The sequence below is a fragment of the Rhodnius prolixus genome, unplaced genomic scaffold (genome assembly GCF_049639745.1).
Source record: "Rhodnius prolixus isolate KJV_2025 unplaced genomic scaffold, Rpr scaffold_6, whole genome shotgun sequence".
NCBI classification, from domain to species: Eukaryota; Metazoa; Arthropoda; class Insecta; order Hemiptera; family Reduviidae; genus Rhodnius; species Rhodnius prolixus.
This window is the reverse complement of record NW_027411634.1, coordinates 28,262,395-28,286,703: the sequence shown is the minus strand read 5'-3', so window position 1 is coordinate 28,286,703 and position 24,309 is coordinate 28,262,395. Positions and strand designations below refer to the sequence as shown.

Genomic DNA, 24,309 nt, shown 5'->3' with positions numbered 1-24,309 from the left:
TAGAAAGAACTCGTCTTAAAAAATAGGTATTTTCCTTATGTTTCTTTACTTAAATAAAACGGTCGATTATTTGTTGATACTAAAATGAATAAATTTATTATCTAAATGAAGAAAAATTGTTGCCTATTCTTTAATGGGCGGCCGCAAAATGAAAGCTGACAAAAAAAAAGTAAAGAAAAAAAAATGAATCGAAATGTATTTCCAACCTGATTTTACTAATCCTTTTTCTATTTGCACAATTTGATCAAAATGTAAATGTCTACAACATATTGATGCAGCTTCAGGCTCTAGAGCAATCAATAAGTGATCCGATGTTTCGGACGAACAAATTTCTGCCTGATGAAATAACAATAAAATAATTAAGCGAATACTTTTTTAAACAAAAATTAAAGGAAGCTCTTGGTACTCACAAGCATTTTTATACTATATACAATCTTACCATGTATGCCGCTTCCCTGATGAATTGTTTGGCCTGCTGAGTCCAAAGTGCTGGCACAGTTATAACCCATCTAATGCTTGGACAAGATCCTTGATCGGACATTTCCTTTTGGATGTGATTTTTCATATAGCCAAGAGTATGGCTAAAGACATGTAATGCTGAGACATTTTTTCCATTTAATGCTGTTATTTGACTTTCCCGATTAACGTCCTATAATAAAAATGTTTTATAAAAACCGTCCTTAATGTATAATTAAGGAAATTATAAAAATTATAATTTTTGAATTTCATAGATTTAGCCCATAAGTGCACTACCGTGACAAGTTTTTCGTCACAGTTTCACAAAGGTAATTTTAAAAATACATTAATACAAAAAATTCTTCAATAATTATCTACTACTTATTAAATAAGTAATTTTCTTGCATTATTGCCCTTCCAGCTTCCACCAGAGGCATACTTTTTTATTTTGAGACGTTTTTTGCGAGTATAATATTGAAGGCTTGAATGCTAATTTTTTTTTTTTGCTATTCAGCGCTTTATGTTTTTTAGCCAGTGTAAGGGTAAGACAATTTATGATGATAATTTGATCATACTTTCAATATTTCCTTCCTTTAGAAGAACTCTGCAGGTACTTATTTTTAGCATATTTTTATAAAAAAAAATTAATTTAAAAAACAAGAATTGTAAAAAAATTCTTCGAAGGAGGTTTCTACAGCTAGTTGTTATACAGATAAAAGATAATTCAAATACCATGTTATTATGTAACTTCATTTTGAATTTATCAAAATAAAGCCATTCTTTAGACTCCTGAGGATCTAAATCATGATAATAGTCTCTAGCTGCAAAACCAAAAGAATGAAATTTTTCATCTGGTGTTAGCAAAAGAACTGTTGGCACTTTCTGATTATTAAGCCCTCTATCACCTCCTAGAAAATATCGTTTACATAAACGATTTGAATATTACAAAAAAAAAATCAATTTTTGACAAATAAAAAACGCACTTACCATCAGATTGTCTCATCATATGTATCTGTTTATCGGACTGATTCCTTATGTAAGCGAAAGCATATCCACTGTACGTTGTACCAATATCGATTGATACAACCACATCAAAGTTATCTACTTTCTTTTGTTTTCTATCATTCTCTACATTAACAACCACTTTTTCAACAAGATTATTTTTATCAGCATCTTCAGCTCGCATTCCACTTTTTTCTCTTTCTTTACAGCCTTCTAATACAGGTACATTTGTTGGCACTTTCGACATATATGCTTCTATTTGGTTAGCATATATTAAACCTGGAGAAAATATTTTACATTAATAGAATGCTTTTTCACAAATTAATTTATCAAGAATATAAATACAAGAGCGAAAAAGAATAAAAAACACTTGCTCATTATTAAAAAAAATCTACCAATTTATTTTGCCATCCAGTACCTTTATTTATGGAATGTTTTGCAACATAGACTTCTTCTACAAGATTATCAGTTTCTCCACCAAAGCTACTCTCAGAACTGCAGCCAACTGGTGACATTCTTGGAGTCATTACACAAAGTTCTCTACAAATTTTTTTAAAAATATTAAAGAGTCGTTTAAAAAGTTAAAAAGAAGAATAAGCAATCTGCTATAAACTATCATTAAAGAAAAAAATAAAATTATTGAAAAAAGGAGTTGAAATTAGTAAATTGAACATAAAACATACATATTAAAGCAAAAAAATTAAAATAAATAAGGATATTGATCTTAAGATTTGCAAGTATATGACTGTACATGTACATTGAAGAAATAATAAGATAAAAACCAATATTTTAAATTCCTTACCATTTTACCAAACTTCCACTCTTTTTCTTCTATGTTTAGAAAAATAATTTAAATTTATAAAAAATTATGTGAGTTTCAAAGTGTGACATGTCATAGAATTGAATATAGTATACAAAAGTAGTGTAATAACAATAACCTCAGATTTCGACTCAAAAATTGTAGTAACAAAGGAAGTATATAAGGCAAATAGAACTATTTTAATCGAAATATGACCACTACCAGTGAAGAAAGTATAAACATAATTATTAGTGTAAAGTATGGAAAATTAATTGTAATATAGTATGTGTTAAATTTCGTTACAATTATAAAATTTAAGGTTGTAACATTGATTTTTTAATTTATTTTTTTATCTAGCAAACCGAATTGATTTTTTAAAAAACATAGTTTAGATCATTTTAGACTTTTATTCTTTTCTAATAACATTATTTAATTTGGTCATTACTTTTACCAAATAGAGAAGTGGCAGTTTATCAATAAGAAATTCACATAAACTAATTGAACAAGATGAACTAAAGTGAAATACTAGAGAAAATAATTTGTTTCGATTTCAAAATCACTTCAAAAATAACTTGGAAATCCCCAGGAATTTGAATTAAAGAGAGTGCATTACTTTGTATGTAGTCAAACAAATTCAAAGCGCTAATCACTTCCAAGAGTACGCTATTATCTAACAACTAAGATCTTTGAATCGTTTGGGCGTAACAATCAAAATTATTTTCGGTCCTGTTCTAGATTCGACTACCTTTTTCATCTCTATTTTGTGTAGCTGCTTCTAATGGGAAATGCAACTAAGGCTTAACGTCAGTTGTGTAAATTTGTATTCTTTTATTTTTCTTCATCTGTTATTATTTTTTTTAAAAGTGTTCATGCAGATATTGTATACAATAAAAACTAAAGTTACAAATACCCATTGAATGCCTGCGCTACACTTTCCGGTTGAGAGGTTTGAGATCCTGTTGGAGAAATTGAACCATTAATACCAGAATCAATGGAGGCCCCAAACCTTCCATCTTCTCCAAGTATTAATTCTCCTTAAACAAACAAAAAAGTTAATTTTTATTTACCAATTATAAGTTTTTTTGAAAATGTATTATTGTAAAATTTAATGAAACAATAAACAGATTCACAATGCGGGAATATTATCGCTGATATCTTTCATCACGTGTAATAGAAACTTTATGAAAACCAACATCCCTACACAAACTTGGATCATCTAAACTCTGATCGTGGAAAATAATTTCAACCCGGTCGGAATTAAACCAAAAAAGCTACCAATGACTGTTAAAACAAACTATTCTACGAGTTAACTAATGAAATGAGCTACTTTTACAACGAAGGATCTAGTAATTAAAACGGATGTTCAAATTAAAACCCAAAAAACGAAGCAAAATAATGTGGTTTTATAGTTTCAAATAAACTTAGAAGAATCCAAAGGAATGGTCAAATTTGAAATATAAAATTGGAAAAAGAGAAAAAATCTAATTTAAAGAAAGTACTTAATGCCAATTGTGTAAGTTGCTTCTCTAACAAGCACCCCTATTTCTTGTTAGAACCGAATTTTAGATGAATCTTAAAATTATAGATTCATTCGTATAAAACGCAAAGCACCATAATCCCATTTCGATTGCAAAGTAACAATTACTGGTTTTTATAGTCTTGCAAGTCATTTTGCTGAGCAGTCAGAAAAATTATATCTATATTTCAATTTTGTAGATAATTAGATAGAGCTAACAGCCGGGTGACCTTTTAGTTGGAATATTCTGTGTTGGACTTTCACTAAGACTGTAATAACATAGTAGCTTGAGGCCATCACGATTGCTGAAGCTGAAATAAAATGGCTTTAACGCGTATTGCTATGTACAGACCATTAAATACTATTTATATATTTCTTATTTTATTTATTTATGCAAGGTGATCAACATATTAATTCAATTCATTTATGCAGTTATTTTTTAATTTTCGTATTGTTATAACAGTAATATGTTAAACTTTTTACAGTAGAAATATAAATATATCAAGTTAAAAAAAAACACTAATAAAAAAATACAACCATTACTTGCATGTTCTAAGGCTTACTGTTACTCTTATCACATGCATTCAATGCGCATTCGAAATTATTTCTTATTAAGAATAACAACTACAATCTCAAGAAGACTGAAACCGAAAAGATGTATAAGACTATGAAGATCTAAACTTAGACTACAATTTATTATTGCTGTATGCTGGCCCATATTTAATTTGTAAATAAAATATAAATAATAAATAATTTAGGTTTTAAAAATAAAATAGAATAAATTGAAGTTCGAATATGGATAAATATCCTGAAATTTGGTTACCAAAAACAGGGTATTACGGTACAGTAGCTGGAATAATTGAAAAGAATTAAAGATCTGTATATAAGAAATTTACAGTCTTTTTCATAAATTTTATTTGGGTAAAAAAAATGTGAAAAATTAAAAACAATAGATTTACGCAAGATAACTGTTGTTTTTTTGTACACATGAAAAATAAAATGGAAAAGAATCTATAGGTATTTTGGTGTTTCAAATAAAGTAACTTAATTTGATTAATTTCTGTAAGATATAAAAACAAAATGTTACTAAAATATTATATATGCAATAAAGTTATTAAAATAATTTTTTTTTTCCATTGGTAACGTAGAAACATTTTAACATTTTTGAGTTTTCATTGAAAATATCCGATCAAAGGTCCCTGGGCATTAAGAAGCGGTTTTTACAAATTGGTCTGTACCACCGTAACTCAAAAACGAAACTGAGTTAGAATTTGAAATTTCCAAATTGTTATTTGATATAATTTGATTGTAACTGCCCATATTTAACTTTTGCTAAAGTTTTAAATTCAGACAATTTGCTAATTCAGAATTCAGAATTTGCTAATTCAGACAATCACTTTATATCATTATGGAAAAATGTAGGAATAATAATTCAAAATTGTAGAATAATGATGAAATGGTTAAAGAATAATAGTGAATACGTTCTATCCTCACCTTATTTGTTTATTCATTCTGTTTATAAATTTATAAACTTGTCTAGCCCTAGTACTGGTCTTTGAACAAATCTTTTTTTTTTTTTAATCTATTTTGGAGCTTAATAATTTATCATTATATGGAAAGAACTTTCTCAAAACACAGTTAAAAAATGAAATTATATGTCATCAATGTAATGACATCTTAACTTCCTAGTATGAAAGGTTGATGTCATTGGGAATTTGCTAAATAATAGTATGGCCTCAGGTAGGCACCTTTGAAGGCACAGTACATGCTTCACAAGTTGAGTGAATTGCATTATTTGATAAATTAAGGAATAAGTTTGATCCTTTACATGAAAGATATTGATCACTTAAATATGTGGCAGGAGGTTTCTAATTTTTTTGGTAATTAAACGCAACTCTCCCTAAATTACCAAATAATTATTAAACCTTGTTTGTAACAGATGTAAAATTAATTTTAAGCCATTTTGTGTATGCTTGAGAACATGTAAAGCTCTTAACATTTGATTTTTCTTAGAAAAATCACTCGGAAAACGACTTATTTCCCGATATTAAGAAAAATACTAGCTTTACTGCCTTGGCAATATTTTTAGTAGATAGGGGATGAAAAAATACATAAAAATGACCTATCGCGTGCTCTTTTTTCTCTTTGATAACAAGGTTAAAAAATTGAAATATGATTAAAAATACCAGATTTTGAAATGGCCTAGCACCTTTAATTTTGAAGATATCGAATTGCGGTTTCCAGTTTATTTCATTACTTTTCATACTCTTTAAAACTGTGTATATGAAAATGGGGATCAACAGCGAACCCTCACTTTTGGTCGCGCGTCAGCCGCGTATGCGGGCAGGAATCTAAAATCAAGTCACATATTCTGAAACTAGAGGTGACAGGCAACAAATTTTTCCTCTACATTTTTCGCTCAGAACAACCGTTTAAGCATGAAATGCATTTGAGCCGTCTTAAAATGAACACCCTGTATATTGAATTAGAAAAAATTCATTTGTGACACCCACTTCATTCCTCTAACCTTTAATGACCTGGTGCTGGACTTTCACGAGCTTATAGAATACTTTCACCACCAAATAAAAAAAAAAAAAAACTAATGCTCAAAAAAGAAAATAATAATAATAATAATGTGTTAAACGACAAAACACATTAACATCAAATCAAGCACTTTCTGTTACTTTAATACTTTCATTGAGATAACATTTATTCGTATTGTACAATACTTTAGAACAAATTCCTTTCGTATAAAATTATTCTTCTGTAATTTAGAGTTGAATGATAAAAAAATGTCAATGAACAAATGGTTGAAATTAGTATGGCGTGCTAAGTCTGATTAGGATCGCTTGGAGCTAAAAAACACGAATTATCGCATACAACACGAAGTGTTTTTGATTACAGATCGGTCTTCCACTTAGAAATTTATCACTGAAATTTCACAAAAGAAATAATGTTAGTTTTACCGTTTTAACTCTAGTTAATACTAATTAGCATGGTATTTCAAGATAAATGACTATCCTCATAGAATTCCTCTACTTAATTTTTTAACAATTCTTTCTGATAAGTTAGAGTAGTCTAACGTCAAATAAATATAGTTGTTAGGTTTATATGGTTTTGCAGGTTTAAAAGTCTTTAGAAAATTAAAAAAAAAAAAAAATCAGGACCCAACATAATGAAGTAAATTTGAAGAAAGTATGAAAACAGAAATGATCACATGAAAACAAGAAAAGAAATACGATGGAATTTTTTGAAGAAAAATGATGATTTTTATAAAATAAACAGCAAGTGAAGGAAACAAATGAAGAATGTAACTTGATGGTAGCATAGATAAATTAATAATTGCAGGCCTCTAAATCAGATCTTGGTGTTTTGGAAAACACAAACTTAAAAGCACTGTTTCCACAAAACCTTCTCTTTAGGTATTAAGACATCTCGAAAATGACCCTAATGATTTCATTAAAGCTATTAACAACTGTAAGGGTGACAGTGATTTAACTAGACATAAAGTGCAATCCAGATTTACAAAAATGTCTATTAAAGTGAGGAAGGCGCCCTTATTACAACTTGTTTATGAATAACTGAACTTTCTACAAATTTTTATGTTTAAAAAAGTCAGAGCTGTATTAACTATAATAAAACACAGTCATGTTAGTGTTTCAGACAAGAAGTTTGCAGTTAACTTTGATGAAGCAACAAGCATTTCTGAGTTTTATACCCAAACATTTTAAGTTCATTTCATTTTTCAGTATGGTCTGAACGGGATTGGTTGAGTTATTGAACAAAACATGTTGCTTTACAATTCAATTAAGGCTATTCAATAGGAGGCAAAAATAACTTGAGAACTAGAATAAAAGACATGAACTGCACGAAATGCATTACCATAAAATTGAACGCCCAAGTATTTTGGTATTTTTTAGAAAAATTTAAGCTATCACATTTATTATGCGAAATTTTCTTTGAAACAACTGATGGATACACATATTCCCACTATAACAAACAAATGTAACCATTTAGCATAGTTTAAAACGAGATCGTTTAAAATTATAGAAGCATAACTTAGATTATTCCAATCTACATATTAGTGCATGATTTAAATTTACCTGTTTTATTATATTAATTATAGTTATGAATATTATTCTATGTTTGCTTTGATTGCAACCAGGTTTTCTGACTATAAAAACAATATTAGCATAAACGGGCACGCGATTTCCTCTCAACAAGTGGAGTTATTTAAGCTATTTATTATCTCAAAATTCTATTTATTTATTCTATGTATTTCTAGGATTTGGGGTGGTACTAATCGACCTTACTATCACTTTTTTTTATGTATCAACTCATGAAAGCTCAACATAATTAACTCATAAAGAAAAGTACCGTTTATTATTATTATTTTTTAAATTTAAGCATGTCCAAATCTGTTTTCATTGGTGCCCGGAGCCATTTTCAATACAAAACCGGCCTTGGTCTATGTACGCTTGTTACAAACATCAATCACCGGACATGAGCTGAGAGAAGCTTCTTGAAAGGAAAAATTCTGACTAGGATTTGGATTTGATCCAGGGATCTCCGCGTAGGAACCACTATCCTCTGAGTTAATCCCTTCCTTCTATTATTTTTTTATTTTATTTTAATGATTTAAAGCGCGTCAACATCTAAAGTTATTGGCGCCCGGAGCTTTTTTTCAGTGCACTGCCGACCTCCGGACAGTGTTCTTTCGTTACAGACAACACTGTCCATCACCGGACAGTGACAGTAAGAAGCTCCTAGGAAGAGAAAATCTAAGTGTCAGCAGTTCCGCTTTCAGTTTGTTATGAACGAACTCATAGCTCTTCGCTTCATTACTGGACAGTGAGCAGTATATTACCACCATTAAATTGATACAATAAACAAAATATAAAAGTATGAAATACAGTACAGATGATTTAGTTTATTTATTTATTTTTTATGTTAACATACCGTAACCGACAGTTACACATCATATAGCACCACCGTCTAGCTCAGGTAATTCTATCTTCTTTCGTTGCACTGAACTATCAACTGTATACCCGTTACAACTAACTCGGTAACTCGGTCATTTGGTAATACACTAGAGTATTTAGTATTTTTTATGGAGGACATTAACTTTTTTTCTTTCCCTTTTTCTTCTTTGTTGACCTAACGTTTCTTGCAAATCAGCTATTGGACTTTCTTTAACTATTGGGTGGTCTGTCTGAAATATGCACATGTAGTCGTATTTAAAAATATTTTTTATGACATTTAAAAGATAAGGTTTCACACATGTTTAGTTTTAATCGCGAATAAATTATTTGATAATAATCCAGGAAAGTAGGAGGGTTTTGTAGAGCTTTCACATGTTCCGTACCCTTTTGTGGCGTTGCTAAATGCCTCTTAACAAAGAATGGGCGCATAATACAAAAATGGAGAATGAAAACCACCAGGCGAAAAAGTTTATTACTAAATTCTCTTCTATTTAATTGCTTTGAGTGCAGCTGTCTGCAATAGATTTTAACTTTAAAAGTTTCATCTTTCTAGTTCACTGTCAAAAGCTCATAGAACAATAAAAAAGGATTCGAGGATCAAAAATTTCAGATGTTTCTTTTTAATTTAAAAAATCTATCGTGAAAGCTCACCGACTTTCTATTAAGAATTGTTATTTTTATTTCTACGTTTTGATTGAAAAAAATTATTCAATTAGAAGTAATTTTAGGTACTGCAATTTTCTTCGGAATTTGCAATTCTAGCTGCACATTAATTCCTCCTTTAAATACATATGACAGCATTTTAGGACCGTAAATTACATTTAAATGGAACTTTAGAGGGAACTCAGTTCATTTCACTCCTACAAAAGTGTCATTAATCGAAATTCACAGAACAATTTACAAATAAATGTTGTAGGCCACTGCAATGAGTACACGAAGTTTGAGGAAAAACGGTAAAGCTTCAAATGGTACTTGAGGGATATTGATTTTTAAGTAAGACGGACCCTTGGAGGTACGAAATTGAAAATAAATAAAAGTGTAAATAATCAATTGTAAAGGAATTTAAGCAAATGACTGACATTTAGATAAGAATTTTTCTTTTATCATGGAATTTCACAAAAGCGTTTGATGAAAATAATAAGTTCAGATAACCATTGCAAATTTGCAATCAAAAGAAAGACATTGTTTTCTGGTTTTGCTCCAGATATTAGTTTAACAAAAGATACTTTTCTGTTCCTGATTACAAAACGCCGGAACGAAACTAATATGAGATAATGAGAACGGAAGAGATTACTCCCTTCCCTATCAGAATAATAAATCACTCAAGAATAAAGAAAAAAAATAAATAGAGCAGTAACTTTATTGTATACAGTCTGAATTTAAATTTACTTTTTTCAAAAAAAAAGAAAAAAAAAAGCCTAAAATACTCTGTCTTCAAGGGTTAAAGAAGTTTTCATTTAAAGTGTTTCAGAAAAAGTTGAAGCCTTCACTTTTCACTTCAAGAGTAGGTTCTCTGTGAACTAAACAATATGCTAACGATTACTGCGAAACAAATAATAATAACTCACGAGATCAAACCGAGTTTATCAAACCGACTACGCCTGTCAAAACTTCATAAATTGAAATATCTGAATTCATTGATACACTGAAATACAAAAAAATCTCCGGATAATATCAAAATTCCTAACACAGCATTAAAAACCTTACCAAGCAGAGTCTAGCAGTCTTGTTCCCTAATTCTAAACGTTTGCCTGTCACATAACTATATTCCGATACGTGAAACATGTTAACGAGTAGTGGTGCTTAAAGCGAAAACCGACCTGGAAAACTACAGAAGTCAGTCTCTTTTCTAATATTTCCACTAATAGTAGAAAAGTAAATTAACAAATAATTAGAAAAACATCTCCAACAATAAACTTAGTTCCTGCTTTCAGTTTGGGTTTATCTGTCTACTGTGCATTTGCTGATGGTGCAAGTACTTATTTGAAGTTTTGAGCCAAAAAGCATACACTGGTTATATTTATGGATTTGAAACTTGTTTTCGACAAGATTTGGCGTACAAGTACAGTGCAAAAACTTCTCCAAATTAAATTAATTCTACATCAACACCAATTGTCTTGTGACACCAATTGGTCATACAATGACTTGTATGTTAGAAATAAATCTTTTTTGTTTCAAAAATCGGTACCACGTTTTCTGTAAGCATATTAAAACTTAAATTCTGTAAGGATGAGCGCTTGGATCTAATTATTCAACGTATATAATATATATGTATGAATATGAATATATATAAATATATGAATTTCGCATATTTATGATAACTGCTTATTTGCCTAACTCAGATTGAAGCTAAGTACTTAGTACCTCACATTAATAAATGGAAGCTGCAATTACATTTTAACTTGCAATTTGAAGCAATGATTTTCATTCAAAAAGACCGCACATTTTACAATTCACCTAAATCAACATGATGGACGTATCATATACGTAAAATACCCGTAAAATATCAAGACTAGCTTCGGACAGGCGCCTTGTTTGCAACCACTCAACAACAATACACAATCTAGCATCTCTCAAATCTACGCTCTTGTAAACTGTATATCCAAATTAAAAATTACTTGCGGCAAGACGTTAACATTTCGTTCATCAACTCACTGCGTGTCTGTAAAGGAGCTGCGAGCTTCAAACTTTAACTTATACAAAGCAATTCTAAAAATTCTAACATTCTAAAAATAAAGATAAAAAAAATTATAAGTATTATAATTACAGTTAATTGGTGCCAAATCGACAGCTTCAAAAAACTGACTCTTTTAATAGTCTCTCAATACATTGAAACAACATTGGACAAAAATCTCAGAATTCAAATAATGATGTTATTTACTAGTGGCTCCAAAGAAATGATAGAAGACTGAAGGCTAGACAGATACAGAATAATATGACTCTTGAGTACCGTTAACTTAGTTGATCAGTGTTCATTTATTTTGCCCGTATAATCCGAACCGTATAGAATTTGCTGCTCTTGTGATATACATATATGCATATGTGTTAAATAATTTGAAAAAATTCAATTGCATACCTATACTCGTCCATCCAAAGCTCAGCTGGACAAGAGACGAGATTTGAACGTTTGAAGCCCAAAGGGGACTCCTTCATTAGGGGGCACCCTCATCAACGTGATTACTTCCACTCTTCCGGAGCCATTTTGAACTGAGACGCACACGCCCTCTATGCTGTGACTTTGTAGTTGTACTGAACTTGTACATATGTGCTTTTTATTATATCTTAAGTTAAAAGAACACGGATAAGTTTCTAATAAAGTTGAAAACCAGAGTAAGAATCAGCAGTTCTGAGTATATGTTCTATTGCCAAGAGATTATTCTTAAAGAGGTGGCCTTCCTATGCAGTACCAAGGCAGCTAGTGTTCAATTGATTTTTTAAACTTGAAAATAGGTATGTATTATTAAGGTATTTGTACATGTAAAGAGACTTAAAAGTTGGTTATAAAGTCAGCTAGCTGTCTACTTAATGGATAAATTAATTATTTCAATAAAAATTAGACATGATTAGTGAATTTTGTAACAGAAACGTGCAAAAATGATGCTTTAAGGAAAATCTGCACTCTTAATGTTTTTAGTTTTCTGATTAGAATAGGTTAGAACGATTGTTTATCACATTAGTCCTGTCTTTTCTGGCGCGGTTTAACTCCCGCCCAGTTTTTAAAAAAATGCCCATTTTCAGTGCTAGAGTAAATCGTTCGTTCATAAATGTTTCTGTTGACACTATAATAAAAACAGTTGAAAAAAAAACCGTTTACCTTTGTTAAAAATAAAATAATGATGGGTGGAATAGTAATGTGAAGGGACGACCAATCTTCTTTTCGGTTTTTATTGGTAAGTAAAATACTACTGTAAGAGGAAAAATTGACATTGTATTCAAAGTAAGGCTTGAGGTTCATACTATATTTTTTTCTGCCGAATACAAAACATATTATTTTGAAAACAGGCTTTGCAGAAAGGTGAAATACATATATACATATAGAATCAAATAAAATAATAAATAACTGACCTATGAAATGTAAATACGTAACTGTCCTAACGTAAATATATCTGTAGAAGTATGGTGTAATCTAAATGGAATTATATGACCTTTTATTCACTAGAGTCTAAAAGTTTATGCTACAAGTTGCAAAGAGAATGTAAGCACATTGAAGGACATTCGAAATTCGTAATAGGTTGTCCAAAGAAATGTGTAAGAACTAAGTTCGTTTGTGATAAAGGAATAAAATATTTTTTTTTTTAGTAATAATAAAATATGGAAAGCTTATTGATAAAGTGCACAGCTTATTGGATGAATCCAGCTGCCTTGAATTTTCTGGTTTTAGGAGCTTAATATACCTCACTCGCTGGCTATGTCAAGTGTTGTCTATTATAACAAGATAACTGCCCAGAGGCCGGTAGTGCGCTGAAAAAAGCTCCAGATGGCGCACCTTAAAAAGTAATGTTTTCTAAGTAATTTGGCATAACATTCAGTTATTTGGTTTAATTTTTGTAATAGATGCAGCTTAGATACGGATTATCCTCGTAATGAATTTTCTGGAAAAGTTTCAAGTTTTAAATATACGCAATGGATATTTGAAATTTAAGAAAACTATTGGATCAATTTCAGATCGATTTAAAAAAACGTGCTGTACAGAGGAACTTACCTCTGTTTAACAGTTTTATCTAAAACACTTTCGATATTTTTTAAAGGGAATACTGAGTTTGAATTTTAAGCGATTTCCGAAATACTGAATTTTTAAAATTGGTGCTAGTAGCTTGACTAAGATATTGTAAGTATTAGACACGAAATCCCATTAGCCAGTAAGCTTACTTAATCGTAGAGATCATTTGATTGCGTACTAAACAGTTGGCTCCTTTACTCCCCTTAATGCTCTGCAGAGAAAGTAATAACGGAAAGTAAAGGAAATAAATTAGTTACTGTCTTCGATTAAGAGAAGGAATCCTTCTCTTAAGAGAAATATCCTAGCAGAGATATTTGTTTTTATGGTATCGAGATTTGTATTTAATAACAATATTTATTTGTATTTATATATTCGTATAACTTAAGGTAGGGCTTATTTCATTACATTGGTTACTTGGAAAGTCCATGGATTCGTCCTGGATCGCTATCTTAAGATTTTTCTCTTTCTTGCAGACTGTACAGGTCACAGTCCGGTAATCGTGATTCTCAGGCAGCTTTGCATTGAAGTTCTGAGCGAGGTAGGTATGGTAAGAGCGCAATTTCAAAGGCTACAGCAATTTGAAAATAACGAAAAGAAGTGCAGTAAAATTTATAGGAAATAGAATTAAAAAAAGTAATGAGTGGAATCTGGACATGGTTCTTAGAACTTAAACGAAAATTCTAAATTATGGATTTTTTAATCAAGAACTAAGCGCTAATGAGAACCGCAAGCTATCTACTCATTTATAGGTTGGCTAGGGTAATAGAGTCACCTATCTCTTGAAGATAAAAATAATTAATTGTCAAATACTGAACAGTTATTGGAAGTAATTATAATTTGTACGCTTTTCTGTTCTTTCAACATCCACAATAGTGACTGTCATACTTCTGACTTATTTTACTCGTAAAGGCGTAGGCCATTAATATGTTATATATATAATTTTAAAAAATATCACAGTAATTTAATTTTTTGCAAGAAAGGAGAACCATCTTTTTGAAATTGGAATAGCTAAATATTCAAAAAATTCAATTTTGAAACAACTAGTTAAGACGCAAATTAAGTTTTTGAATTTTTGATGTTGCTTAGAAAATTGCATCAACGGACGATATTCCTTTTAATTTAGAATGTATTTCACTATTATTAGAATTTTAATTTGAAACCTATTCACCTTAACTAATTCGAATTCTATATGGGTTCGGAAAAGTAGAGTTTTAAATTGCCATTTCAATTTTGTGAAAATTACTCATTGGACTTTTATGTAGGGAATTTAGTTGCAGATATTGTGAATGATTCTTCGCAAAGCTGAAGTTGATCATTGTATTTAATCAGTATCTGGCGAGAGGCCTTAACTATAAGAGACCTTTACTTACCGATCGTGCGTCTTAATATTGGTTGTAAACGTTTGGATAGAGATGAGCGACTTGAAGATAGGAAGATCATCAAATCAAAGTCTTTTAAATCTAAGGTTAAAACTTTTAGCAATTTCTATTATTTTTACGGAATTTTAGATTTTTTTTAATGATGTATAAGATGTGCAACTTATAAACCAAAGGAGTATCTTCGACAGCAACATCAAATTTTGTCTTAATTATTTTAAATAATTGTGATATGGTTATAGAAATACTAATATTAAGTACCTGGAGTATGTATCAAGTGCAGCGGTATCTCCTTCATGGTCACATCACGAGATAGGTCGATTGGCGACTGACACCGTCCGTGACTCCTGAAGTCCCCACTCTAACAGAAGAATTGCCGGTTTTCCCCTTCACCATATCACAGACGCTCCTGTTGGACCAATGCAAGATGAAACAGAATGCACTCACTGGTTTATTAAGTTCAAACCGAATTTACTTTCCCTCCCAAGAGTTTTACTTGCAATTTCGTCATTTTTTATTCGATAATACGTTTAAAGACTTTTTTAATCATATTTTCCCCTACTTTCTACCTCTTTCAGCGTGTGGAAATGAATAAAAAAAGAAAATCACAGAAGCTTAACGTTCCGGATTGTTTAGGAGGGATTCGAGTAAAACATTTCGGTCTAAATACTAAGTTGTTCTCCCTTCATTGAATGTTTTTATTTTTGAATGACTCTTTTTTGCAGTTTTTACGTTTAGAAATATTTTTTAATTGAAAAACAAGCCACTTTATTTTTTGAAATAAATGGAATCATTATGAAATCATAAGGGCTTCCGTGAAGAAATTACAATGTTAGATAATTTTTATTAAAGTACCATTGCCAAAACAAATACATAATCTGTGAAGCCTGAAGAGTTTCTGTTATGGATAGTTGTTGTTCCTGGCCATCTATCTTATATCCTAGTTCGATTATTTGCGGTCGCCTCCATTTGCTCACCCCTCCGATCCTCTCTCCTGGTCGTTGTTTTTTTTTCTGTACTTCTTAAGCAGTTGAGAATTTTTTTTTTTTAATTACTATTAGAAAGCCGTTAGGTACATTATAAGAGGGTCTTGCTGGTTTATTAGGATTTAAAAAAGTTCAGATCTCCAGTGTAAATAAAAAAGTTCATTTATATTAGAAATCAATATAAAATTGTTACAAATAATATTTCAGGTTGTACATACCAGGCCGCGTTTGCTTGTTTCCACTTCATTCATTATTGTTAATAGATAAAAGATATAAAACATTACATGCTCACACCCCACCCATTTCTATTGTCCTATTTACATACGTATAATATATTCATGTTCAATGAAGGTATCTTTTTGTCTCTCATTGACATTTCTAAATCACTTATTGACTGTGACAAACTTTTTATTGTCACCTATAAATGAGAAATGAACAATGAATTAGCGGTGTGTCAGATGTTAGCTTATTACCTTGAAATTTCTGTATCAAGGTCTTTCATGACCTCCGCAGTATTACAGCCAAAGCAGTTACATGCTCTGATACGATACTTTCGTTTTTCTAATAAGGAGGGCACTAAAGCTGGTGTTGAAATACGAACGATCTATAAGTAAAAGAAGGCCTAAGATTTAACTTCCAAGATAATTGCGTCTACCGAATAAACCTTAGGCTTTTTCGCATGTGAGTAGAAAATGTGCGTGCAAATGTGAAAATTTCGCATGTTGGAATTCTATTTTTCGATAATTGGTTTCAGTTTCTGACAATGCTTGTTTTTTTTTATGTTATTATTATTTAATCTGGGCATCACTGTAGCCGAGCGGTTAAGGGGCGAGACCTGCAAAGCTTTTCTCTTTAGAAAAGACATACTAACTACATACATTATGTCCTCACTAAGACCTCGCGCTAGCCGAACGCAAAGCTAAGTTGTATTGTGGTACTGGGTTCGATTCCCGGTCTTAGGCCTTGGATTGTATTTAATGGTTAATGAAAAAAATTTTACAGTAAAGTATGTACGCTAGTTGCCTCCATCCACGACACCCAATTGGTAGTTGGGCGTAAAGCCCGCCTGAAAAAATAGGCAATTTCTATACTTTTACTTTTATTTTAATCTTTTCATTTTTTTTTTTTTAATTAAAAAATTGAATGGCCTGCATTCATGAACTTTTTGTTCCCTTGACTTCTAAAATGCCAATATTTTTTGGGAATTGTTTTTGGGAAACTACTAGAATTACACAATAACTTAGATGTTTAATCGTAAATTTGAACTTTGCCGTAGACTGTAAATAATTCTTAGACCTGTACATTATCTGTGGGTCAAAGCAACAATTATTGTGAGTGCGAACATAAATCATACTTCGTTTGCTTTTATGTATGACAGTTTGAAAACAGTATAAATGTCAAAAATATATAATCCTTAAAAAAGGCATATTAAGTGGAGTCTCTATGAACTTATTAAAAAACAAATTTGTTATTTTGCTGTAATTCAGTAAATTTAACCACATAAAAATTAATGTTACAATTTTACAGAAATCATTAAAATGTCGAAAGTGATACATTCTTGCAGATTCTTGATCAACACGAAAAGAAAATGAAAACTCTTGTCCAGATCATAACCGAAACATTCTAATAAGATATAACTGGACCATTGTGAGTTTTTTATTAGCGACGAATCATCTTTGTGCGTACGGTACTCCTTCTATGTAGTTGTAGCCACAACCCCTGATAGAAAGTTTCATTAGTTCTATTGCTGATCTTATCAGAATTAAATCTATTTTACTAAAATTTCGAAATGAAGAAATCACTGGAATTAGATGAAATACTTTGTTTTTTCACACCGGAAGAATTCTAAACCAGATTCATTAAATGGAGTCCAGCGAGAGTGTGATGTTAACAGAAAAATTTTGGGATTGCCTAGTTTTTTCGAAAATTGCTCAAACTGTTTCCTCTTATCTTGGAATGGTAATCGCCCATTCAATTCTACTTGAAATAGCTTCTAGAAAAAATAAATTTAACTCTCTTGAGGTAATTTTGTCTCTTTTTAAATAGATAATTGATTTTAAAAATATTTTGTGTAAGTGATCGTAAAGTATTTATTTTTTCAGGCGTGTTTATATCTATATGTCGTGGAATGATAACTCATGCTTTACAGCCAACATTTTTCTAATAAAAAGTAGCTAAACAATGACTCCATCTGAGAATCTCTCACTTTCTAGCCGAGCTAATAACCACTAAAAAACCCTCTTATATTATAAAATTATTTTTAAATTAGGTTCAACGCTTTCATTTACTTCTTTAAGTTAATTTCACTACTGGAAAAGTATTAAGTATTTTGCGGTTTTATTTGTCAATATTTTTTCCTCTGTATGTACTAAGGATTCATAGTAGAAGCAAACAGTAGAATGGAAAGTGTTCGGCAATCCGTGTCCATTTTTGAACTAAAAATACAAAATATTGTGTGCATTCTAAGATAACAAACAATAGCATCAAAACAATACCCTCTCTATTGATGCCAATAGAGGATGATTTCAGTTCTATTGTTAGTAACGTCCCACTTTTATACCTATTTACTTGCGTTACATCTTGGCCATGTTATTAGTACAAATATGCAATGGAAATTGCAACATTATACCTTAATCCAGCTTTTCCACAAAAAATAACTTCTTACATTTATCAGATGCTTTTTTAAATGAAAGTTTTTTTATTCATTTAGAAAGTTTGCTCTTAGCTGGTTCGGAAAGGGAAGATTATGGTCCAGAAAGATCACCTTGGTTGGTAAGGTTAGATGACTCGTCGAAGGAAGAAGAAATGGTGACCGAGGGGAACAAAGAATTAAGTTGTGGAGACGATGGTAGGGTATTGGAATTGGTGATAAATGTTACAGCTCTTTCCATTTAAGGCATTAATTTGGGAAGAATCCGCAAAAAGACTTTAAAGACTCCTAAGATACTTGTGTACTTCGAAACCGCAAAAATACTGGGAGTTATTTTATGTCAGAATAACCTCCTGTTGTTACAAGAAGAAAGATGTTAGTTCCCTGCGCAATAACTAATAATAATTTTCAATATTGAAAGATAGATAAAATATTCATTCTAGAAGTACTCTTATATTCTACATAAACTATATTTACAGAGAGTATAGGAGAGATGAAAAGACAAATCTCAATAAAAACGTATTTTTAATATTTTTTTCTTAAACAAATAAGCTCAAAAAGCTTTGTCATTTATTGCGTGGAATGAAATGATGGAACTGTAATCATTAGGCGAATCATCGTATTAAGTTTTAGTTTCGTTTCAGACCGAAGAAAACTGGTTTGTCTATGGCTGTAGAATATGAACAAAAGAAGATGTGGGACTGAAGAAGGAACGGCCACGTTTTCATTCGATGCTGAAATAACTAGCATTGCTGACATTGCTAGCATGCACTATATCGTTGAATGAGGTGCAGGGAGCATGAGGTGAGGATATTTTTCTGATTGTAAGTTTCACTCATGAAAATAGAATTTGAGTTACCCTTCTCAAAGTTTGAGAATTACTTTAATAGAATATAGTGATTCAGCAAGTATTGTATGTGGTAATTTCGAAAGGAAAAGTGTTAACTAGACATCTTGCCGAGTGTTACCTAACTTTCCGCTCTCATTATCAGCAAATATTGCACTCTACTGGGTTTTAATTTTAATTCAATTTTAAACATGTATCTCTATATAATTGATATAATAATAATTATAAATATTGTTACAAAAACATTCCCATATTCATTTCTTAATCTTTATAGTTGTTTCAAAATATGAATTTTTGTTTTGTTTGTTAGGTTTTTATTTAAAAGAGTTCTATACAAGCCTTACTGAACGAACTGGTTGACTACAACTCTTTAAGAGCTGTCAGAATTCTACTCATACTCAACAAGCTTTTATCTTTTAGTTCGTAACTGGCCATTTTGTGAGCAAATCTTTAATTGTATACGAGTTCGCAAGAAGTAATGATTAGTCTTTTCTTGTTGCAAAGACAAGAGTTATAGCATCTAACCTTCTCGCATTTTTGCTATAATTACGTAGCTCCTAACGAGGCTCTCTTTTTAAATCTTAATTTCCCCTTATGTAAGTTATAGTTAATGTAAAGTATATCAAATGTAAGCTGGGTTTCTCTTCAGTTGCCATTTCCACCCAGTGCAAAGAACTTATTCTATTTTTTATCTATAACTGGTTTAGCTTGTTAGCCTGGCTAGCCTCCAGAATCTTCTCCAACCCACGATGTGGTGGGTGTGGCTGTTAGTTCATGCACTTGAGAAAAAAAAAACAACCTTATTATTATAATTAATATTATAATTTTATTTGCAAATTTTTTTGCAAACTGTGTCTGTAAGTATCTCCGTTGAGACTAGGATTTTTTCTAATTGCTATAATTAATATTCCAGACTTTTTCCGCAAGATGGAGTTGAATTGTTAATGAAATTCTTTTTTTTATTTTTTGTTTTTTTAAGAGAATTTACCTGCTAAAATTAAAAAAAGTTCAAAAGGGTTGTTGCATAGATTTTTTTTAATGGTGGAGCGAAAAAAAGCATCTACCAAGAAAAAAGTGCAACTAATAGCGCTAGTTGGTGGTAATGAACTAGATACCCACCGGATAAAAGACAACACAATAAACTGACGCTATTACTGATATCAAAACTTTGACCTATGCTAACCTAAATGTTTTTTTTTTTTACTATTGTAACTTACTGTACGTACTGTTGTAACTTTATAACTTACCTACTACACTTTTGTTTTACTGTCTATTTTGAGAAGAAGTAATTATGATCCCATTAAATGTTTTCTGGAAATACATACCTTCTAAGTATTGTTGCTAAATTCAGAAAACTCTACGTAATCCGTCAAGTTTCTTTTTTTGTAGTTCCATCCACTAGAAGATTTCAAAAACGGCTTCAGCCATTTCTTTAAATTTGGTACGCTAATTTTGCTCTTAAAATATTTATTTGAGAAAATTTTATTTTTACTTGAATTTCCTTGAAACCTGAGTTTGATTAATGTTTAAACAATGTGTTGAAGATTCACTGGCTGAAATAAAGCACTGCCTTGCTATTGGCTATAGACATTTAGGCGTTGTTCCAACAACTTATTTATACGTTCCATCTTTTATATTTTCACTGTTAAATAGAAACGATTTTAAAAAAAATAATATATTGGCTTAAAGAAACCTCTAATAGTAAATGAACGCAGAAAGCGCCGAAACTTGTGAAGGTTTTACACAAGCTTTTTTCCCCCTATGTAGTAGCTATTTCCATTGAATAGCGTGTTATATATCATAAAAGTTTGCACAGGACGAGCAGCAATTATATGTTGCAGTGTCACGAACAATAATAGAAATCCCAACTTTAATGTCATCTTTCACCTATCACGCTATAAAAATTGTTGCTATATATCAATTTTGTATAAATATGTGTAGAAATCATTTTTAATTTATTCTATTATGTATTTGTAATTAATTTTGTAATAACAGAAACCAAAAACATTTACAAATAGTTTTAAAATTTTATCCGTTTGAACATTACAATCTTATAAAGAAAAGGAACATGGGAGCCTTAATTCCACACGTTTTAATTAAACACATAATAAGTAATAAATTTAGATCACAAATGTAATTTGTGAATGTATGAACAAAGGGTAATTTTTAAGTTGGAAACCTTACGTAGAATGTGAGTGTAGTTCTCCCTCGCAGCTGTGGCAATAGCATTAGGTGCACCTAAATGAAAAAATTTACCTAACTAAAGAGTAAAAAAAAAACGTGTCATAGGAAAGAGTTGGTAGAGCATAGAATTTAGGAAATTACCAACTTACGAAACGTGCTTGAAAGAGAAGATAAAACAATTGCCGTTTGCTAAACATTCAAATCGGACTTCAGCTTGCTTTAAGATTATACTGGATGGTTGTGACGCTAAGTGAACAAGGTCCGTGTAGGATAAAAAATATTTTCTAAAATTATCGAAAAAATAGATAGAGTTAATAAAAGTAGAAGAAAAACTTTTTATTATCACTATAAAATAACTGAAAAATAATGTCCTTAATATTAGCTCACAGTTTAAAGAATCTTAGCGATCCATGGATAACTGAAATTAAAAAACAAAATTATGAAATTGGCACTGATAGTAAAGTTTTACTTCGTACTCGAAATTGTATTAAGAATAGTCTCTCTCTAGTTAGAAGTAAGGGGTGCAGGTAACACTCTCCTACGATGCTTGCAGATAAGCTCGTCAAATACTATCCGGCAAAGTTATTCCTTATGGCAGATCTGCTTGAGAGATCAGTCTACCGCAACAGTTTACTTTGGCTGTTCTAATGAGAGTAACAGCAAGAATCTGTCGATAGCTAGTTCACATCCAACAGTTAATAATATGCTTGTCTAATATAACAGTAGTTCCAGTTTCTGGATGGTGTTTCCACGTTACAAGCAATATTGTTCATTGCCGTACAGTATTTTGCGTGAATTTTCAGTAAATACTGATGCAAAAAATTAGAAAAGTCAAAGATAAAATATTTTGAAAGTGTGAGAACATTCTGATAGATAAATAGGTGTTTTTATTTTTATTTGAAATTTTGTTGAACATTTTTTTGTATTTTGTTTTGTGATCAATCGTACGTGTAAGAAATGTAGGCGTCGTTAGTGGGCCATGAATAAGGCACAAAAACAGCATTCAATATAATCTAAATGTTATAAGAAAACGTGAACGAGAAATCAAGAATACCTCACTGTGAGAGTTTGGTACTACAATGGTTTAATTACATGACTTTTTCTTTAGATTTTCATTCTAAAAACTGTTTTAAGTTTTTAAAGAAGGATTAAACCAGTTGGTAATATTTTGACTTGCGTCTGGTTTATTATTTAACAACACTTTTTGAAATGGTAAACATGAAGAAGATTAGCAATGAAGTTTTTAATTCCTTTTGCGACCTAGCAATGTTTTGATCATTGTCGTTATATAAGTGTGTCAGAAATTTGAACGACGGTGTACATAGAATCTGAAGAAGTAGTTTCATATAACAGTTCGAAAGGGCACATCCGTTTTTCCTTGTACCATTATAATTATCATTGATCCAAGTGTAAAGTTCAAGGCAACCAATTGCAATCTTTTCTCTCTACTACACATGAAATTGACGCTAACATAAATATTTTAACTTAGAAAATCCAAGGTCGCACAAACAAAGCACGAAATTGTTATATTGTAATTTTTAATCGCGCTTTTAAATCTGGTCGAGTTTTTTTAGTTTATTAGTTATTTAGTGTAGGCGCTCGAGTACGCCTACACCCAAATGCCCAAGTGGGCGCTGTACGAAATAATAGTAGACAAAGAAGAATAGAAAAACTAAAGAGAAATAAAAGAAAAAGGGGAAGGTACTTACCCTTTGCAAGGAGCGATGTGCGTGAGGTATGTTGATAAGCTGCCTGAGAAGCGATGAGAGGAAAGGAAGCTGTGGAGCGGAAGCGTATATATATGTTTATGTAAATGTGTGTGTGTGTGTGTGTTGAGCTCTGAGAAAGGGAGGCAATATTTGGGCTCAGGCTCAGAGAAGCGTAGCGGAAGTGGAAATGAGGTAAGCGGAAGAGTAAAGGGGGAATAGTGCAATAAGTGCACTATAAGCGGTGGAATATGCGTGAAGCGATATTCGGGAGAGGCGTTTAGATGCGGATGATGCGTACTGTTAGGTGTCAGCGGAAGTATGAAAGTAATAGCGTACTAAGGGCACTAGATGCAGATGAAAAATGATAGGCGTGAAGCGATGAGTGAAGCGTTGAATATAAGCGTATTAGCACAGAAACACAGAAGCGTAAATAGCGCGGTACCGCAGAGAACTGTGTAGGCTCGAAAGGTGACCACAGGGTCCTAAAGGAAGTAGTGGGGCAAAGGGTTTAGAATATAGAACAACAAATAAAGGAAATAGAAGCGGAAACAACAAGTTAATATAGAAAGTTTGAGAGGATAAAAAAAAAAAGGTGTAAAATAATAACATAATAATGAGCGATAAGAAATATGTAGAAAGAAGGAAATTAAGGCGGATGTGTACATTAGTACGCGCGCGGGCGCGAGACTGAGCCGCGGGAGTCGGAAGTTAGTCACGACCGAACATTTAGGATTAGACTTTTTTAAAAAAAATGATAATTGCCATAATTAAACAGTTAGGAAACTATTAGAACGCTAAAAAGATTAAGTGGTAACACCATAATACACACTCTAAACATGCGGTTACTTTTATACTTCCATCTTCTAAGAGTAGAAAAGGAATTCATATTGTATCAAGAGAAATGTGATAGTGCAAGTGATGGTATAGACAGAGCAATCCGTCTAGTGTTGATGAATAAAACGCTTTTACTTTTTGATGTTTGCAGAGTATTCTGGATTATGTAAACTATACTTGACTTTCTCCAAATCTAAAGCGGACGTACGAGATTGTGCCAAATATACCTACGAGTCAATAAAATAGTT

General features: G+C 31.3%; 2 protein-coding genes across 8 annotated transcripts in view; one reads left to right on the top strand and one right to left on the bottom strand.

The window, feature by feature from the left end:
• Positions 1 to 15,270, bottom strand: part of LOC141461095 (heat shock 70 kDa protein 12A-like) — a 34,857-nt gene extending 19,587 nt beyond the window's left edge. The window contains exons 1-7 of one of the 3 annotated variants that reach the window (XM_074141784.1): positions 15,113 to 15,270; positions 3,168 to 3,291; positions 1,877 to 1,998; positions 1,444 to 1,737; positions 1,189 to 1,364; positions 440 to 649; positions 207 to 336 (exon numbers count right to left, since the gene is read on the bottom strand). In XM_074141784.1, the coding sequence (XP_073997885.1) occupies positions 207 to 336; positions 440 to 649; positions 1,189 to 1,364; positions 1,444 to 1,737; positions 1,877 to 1,998; positions 3,168 to 3,291; positions 15,113 to 15,149 (1,093 nt within the window). In that variant the 5' untranslated portion in view covers positions 15,150 to 15,270. Of the gene's footprint in view, positions 1 to 206; positions 337 to 439; positions 650 to 1,188; positions 1,365 to 1,443; positions 1,738 to 1,876; positions 1,999 to 3,167; positions 3,292 to 11,831; positions 11,969 to 15,112 lie in introns of those variants that run through there. The other 2 variants (XM_074141786.1, XM_074141785.1) reach the window with 2 other exon arrangements.
• LOC141461094 (probable E3 ubiquitin-protein ligase HECTD2) overlaps positions 12,063 to 24,309 on the top strand; it is a 51,545-nt gene continuing 39,298 nt past the window's right edge. For 4 of the 5 annotated variants that reach the window (XM_074141782.1, XM_074141783.1, XM_074141781.1 and 1 more), the window contains exons 1-2: positions 12,063 to 12,205; positions 19,132 to 19,291. In XM_074141782.1, the coding sequence (XP_073997883.1) occupies positions 19,287 to 19,291 (5 nt within the window). In that variant the 5' untranslated portion in view covers positions 12,063 to 12,205; positions 19,132 to 19,286. Of the gene's footprint in view, positions 12,206 to 14,780; positions 14,941 to 19,131; positions 19,292 to 24,309 lie in introns of those variants that run through there. The other variant, XM_074141776.1, reaches the window with a different exon arrangement.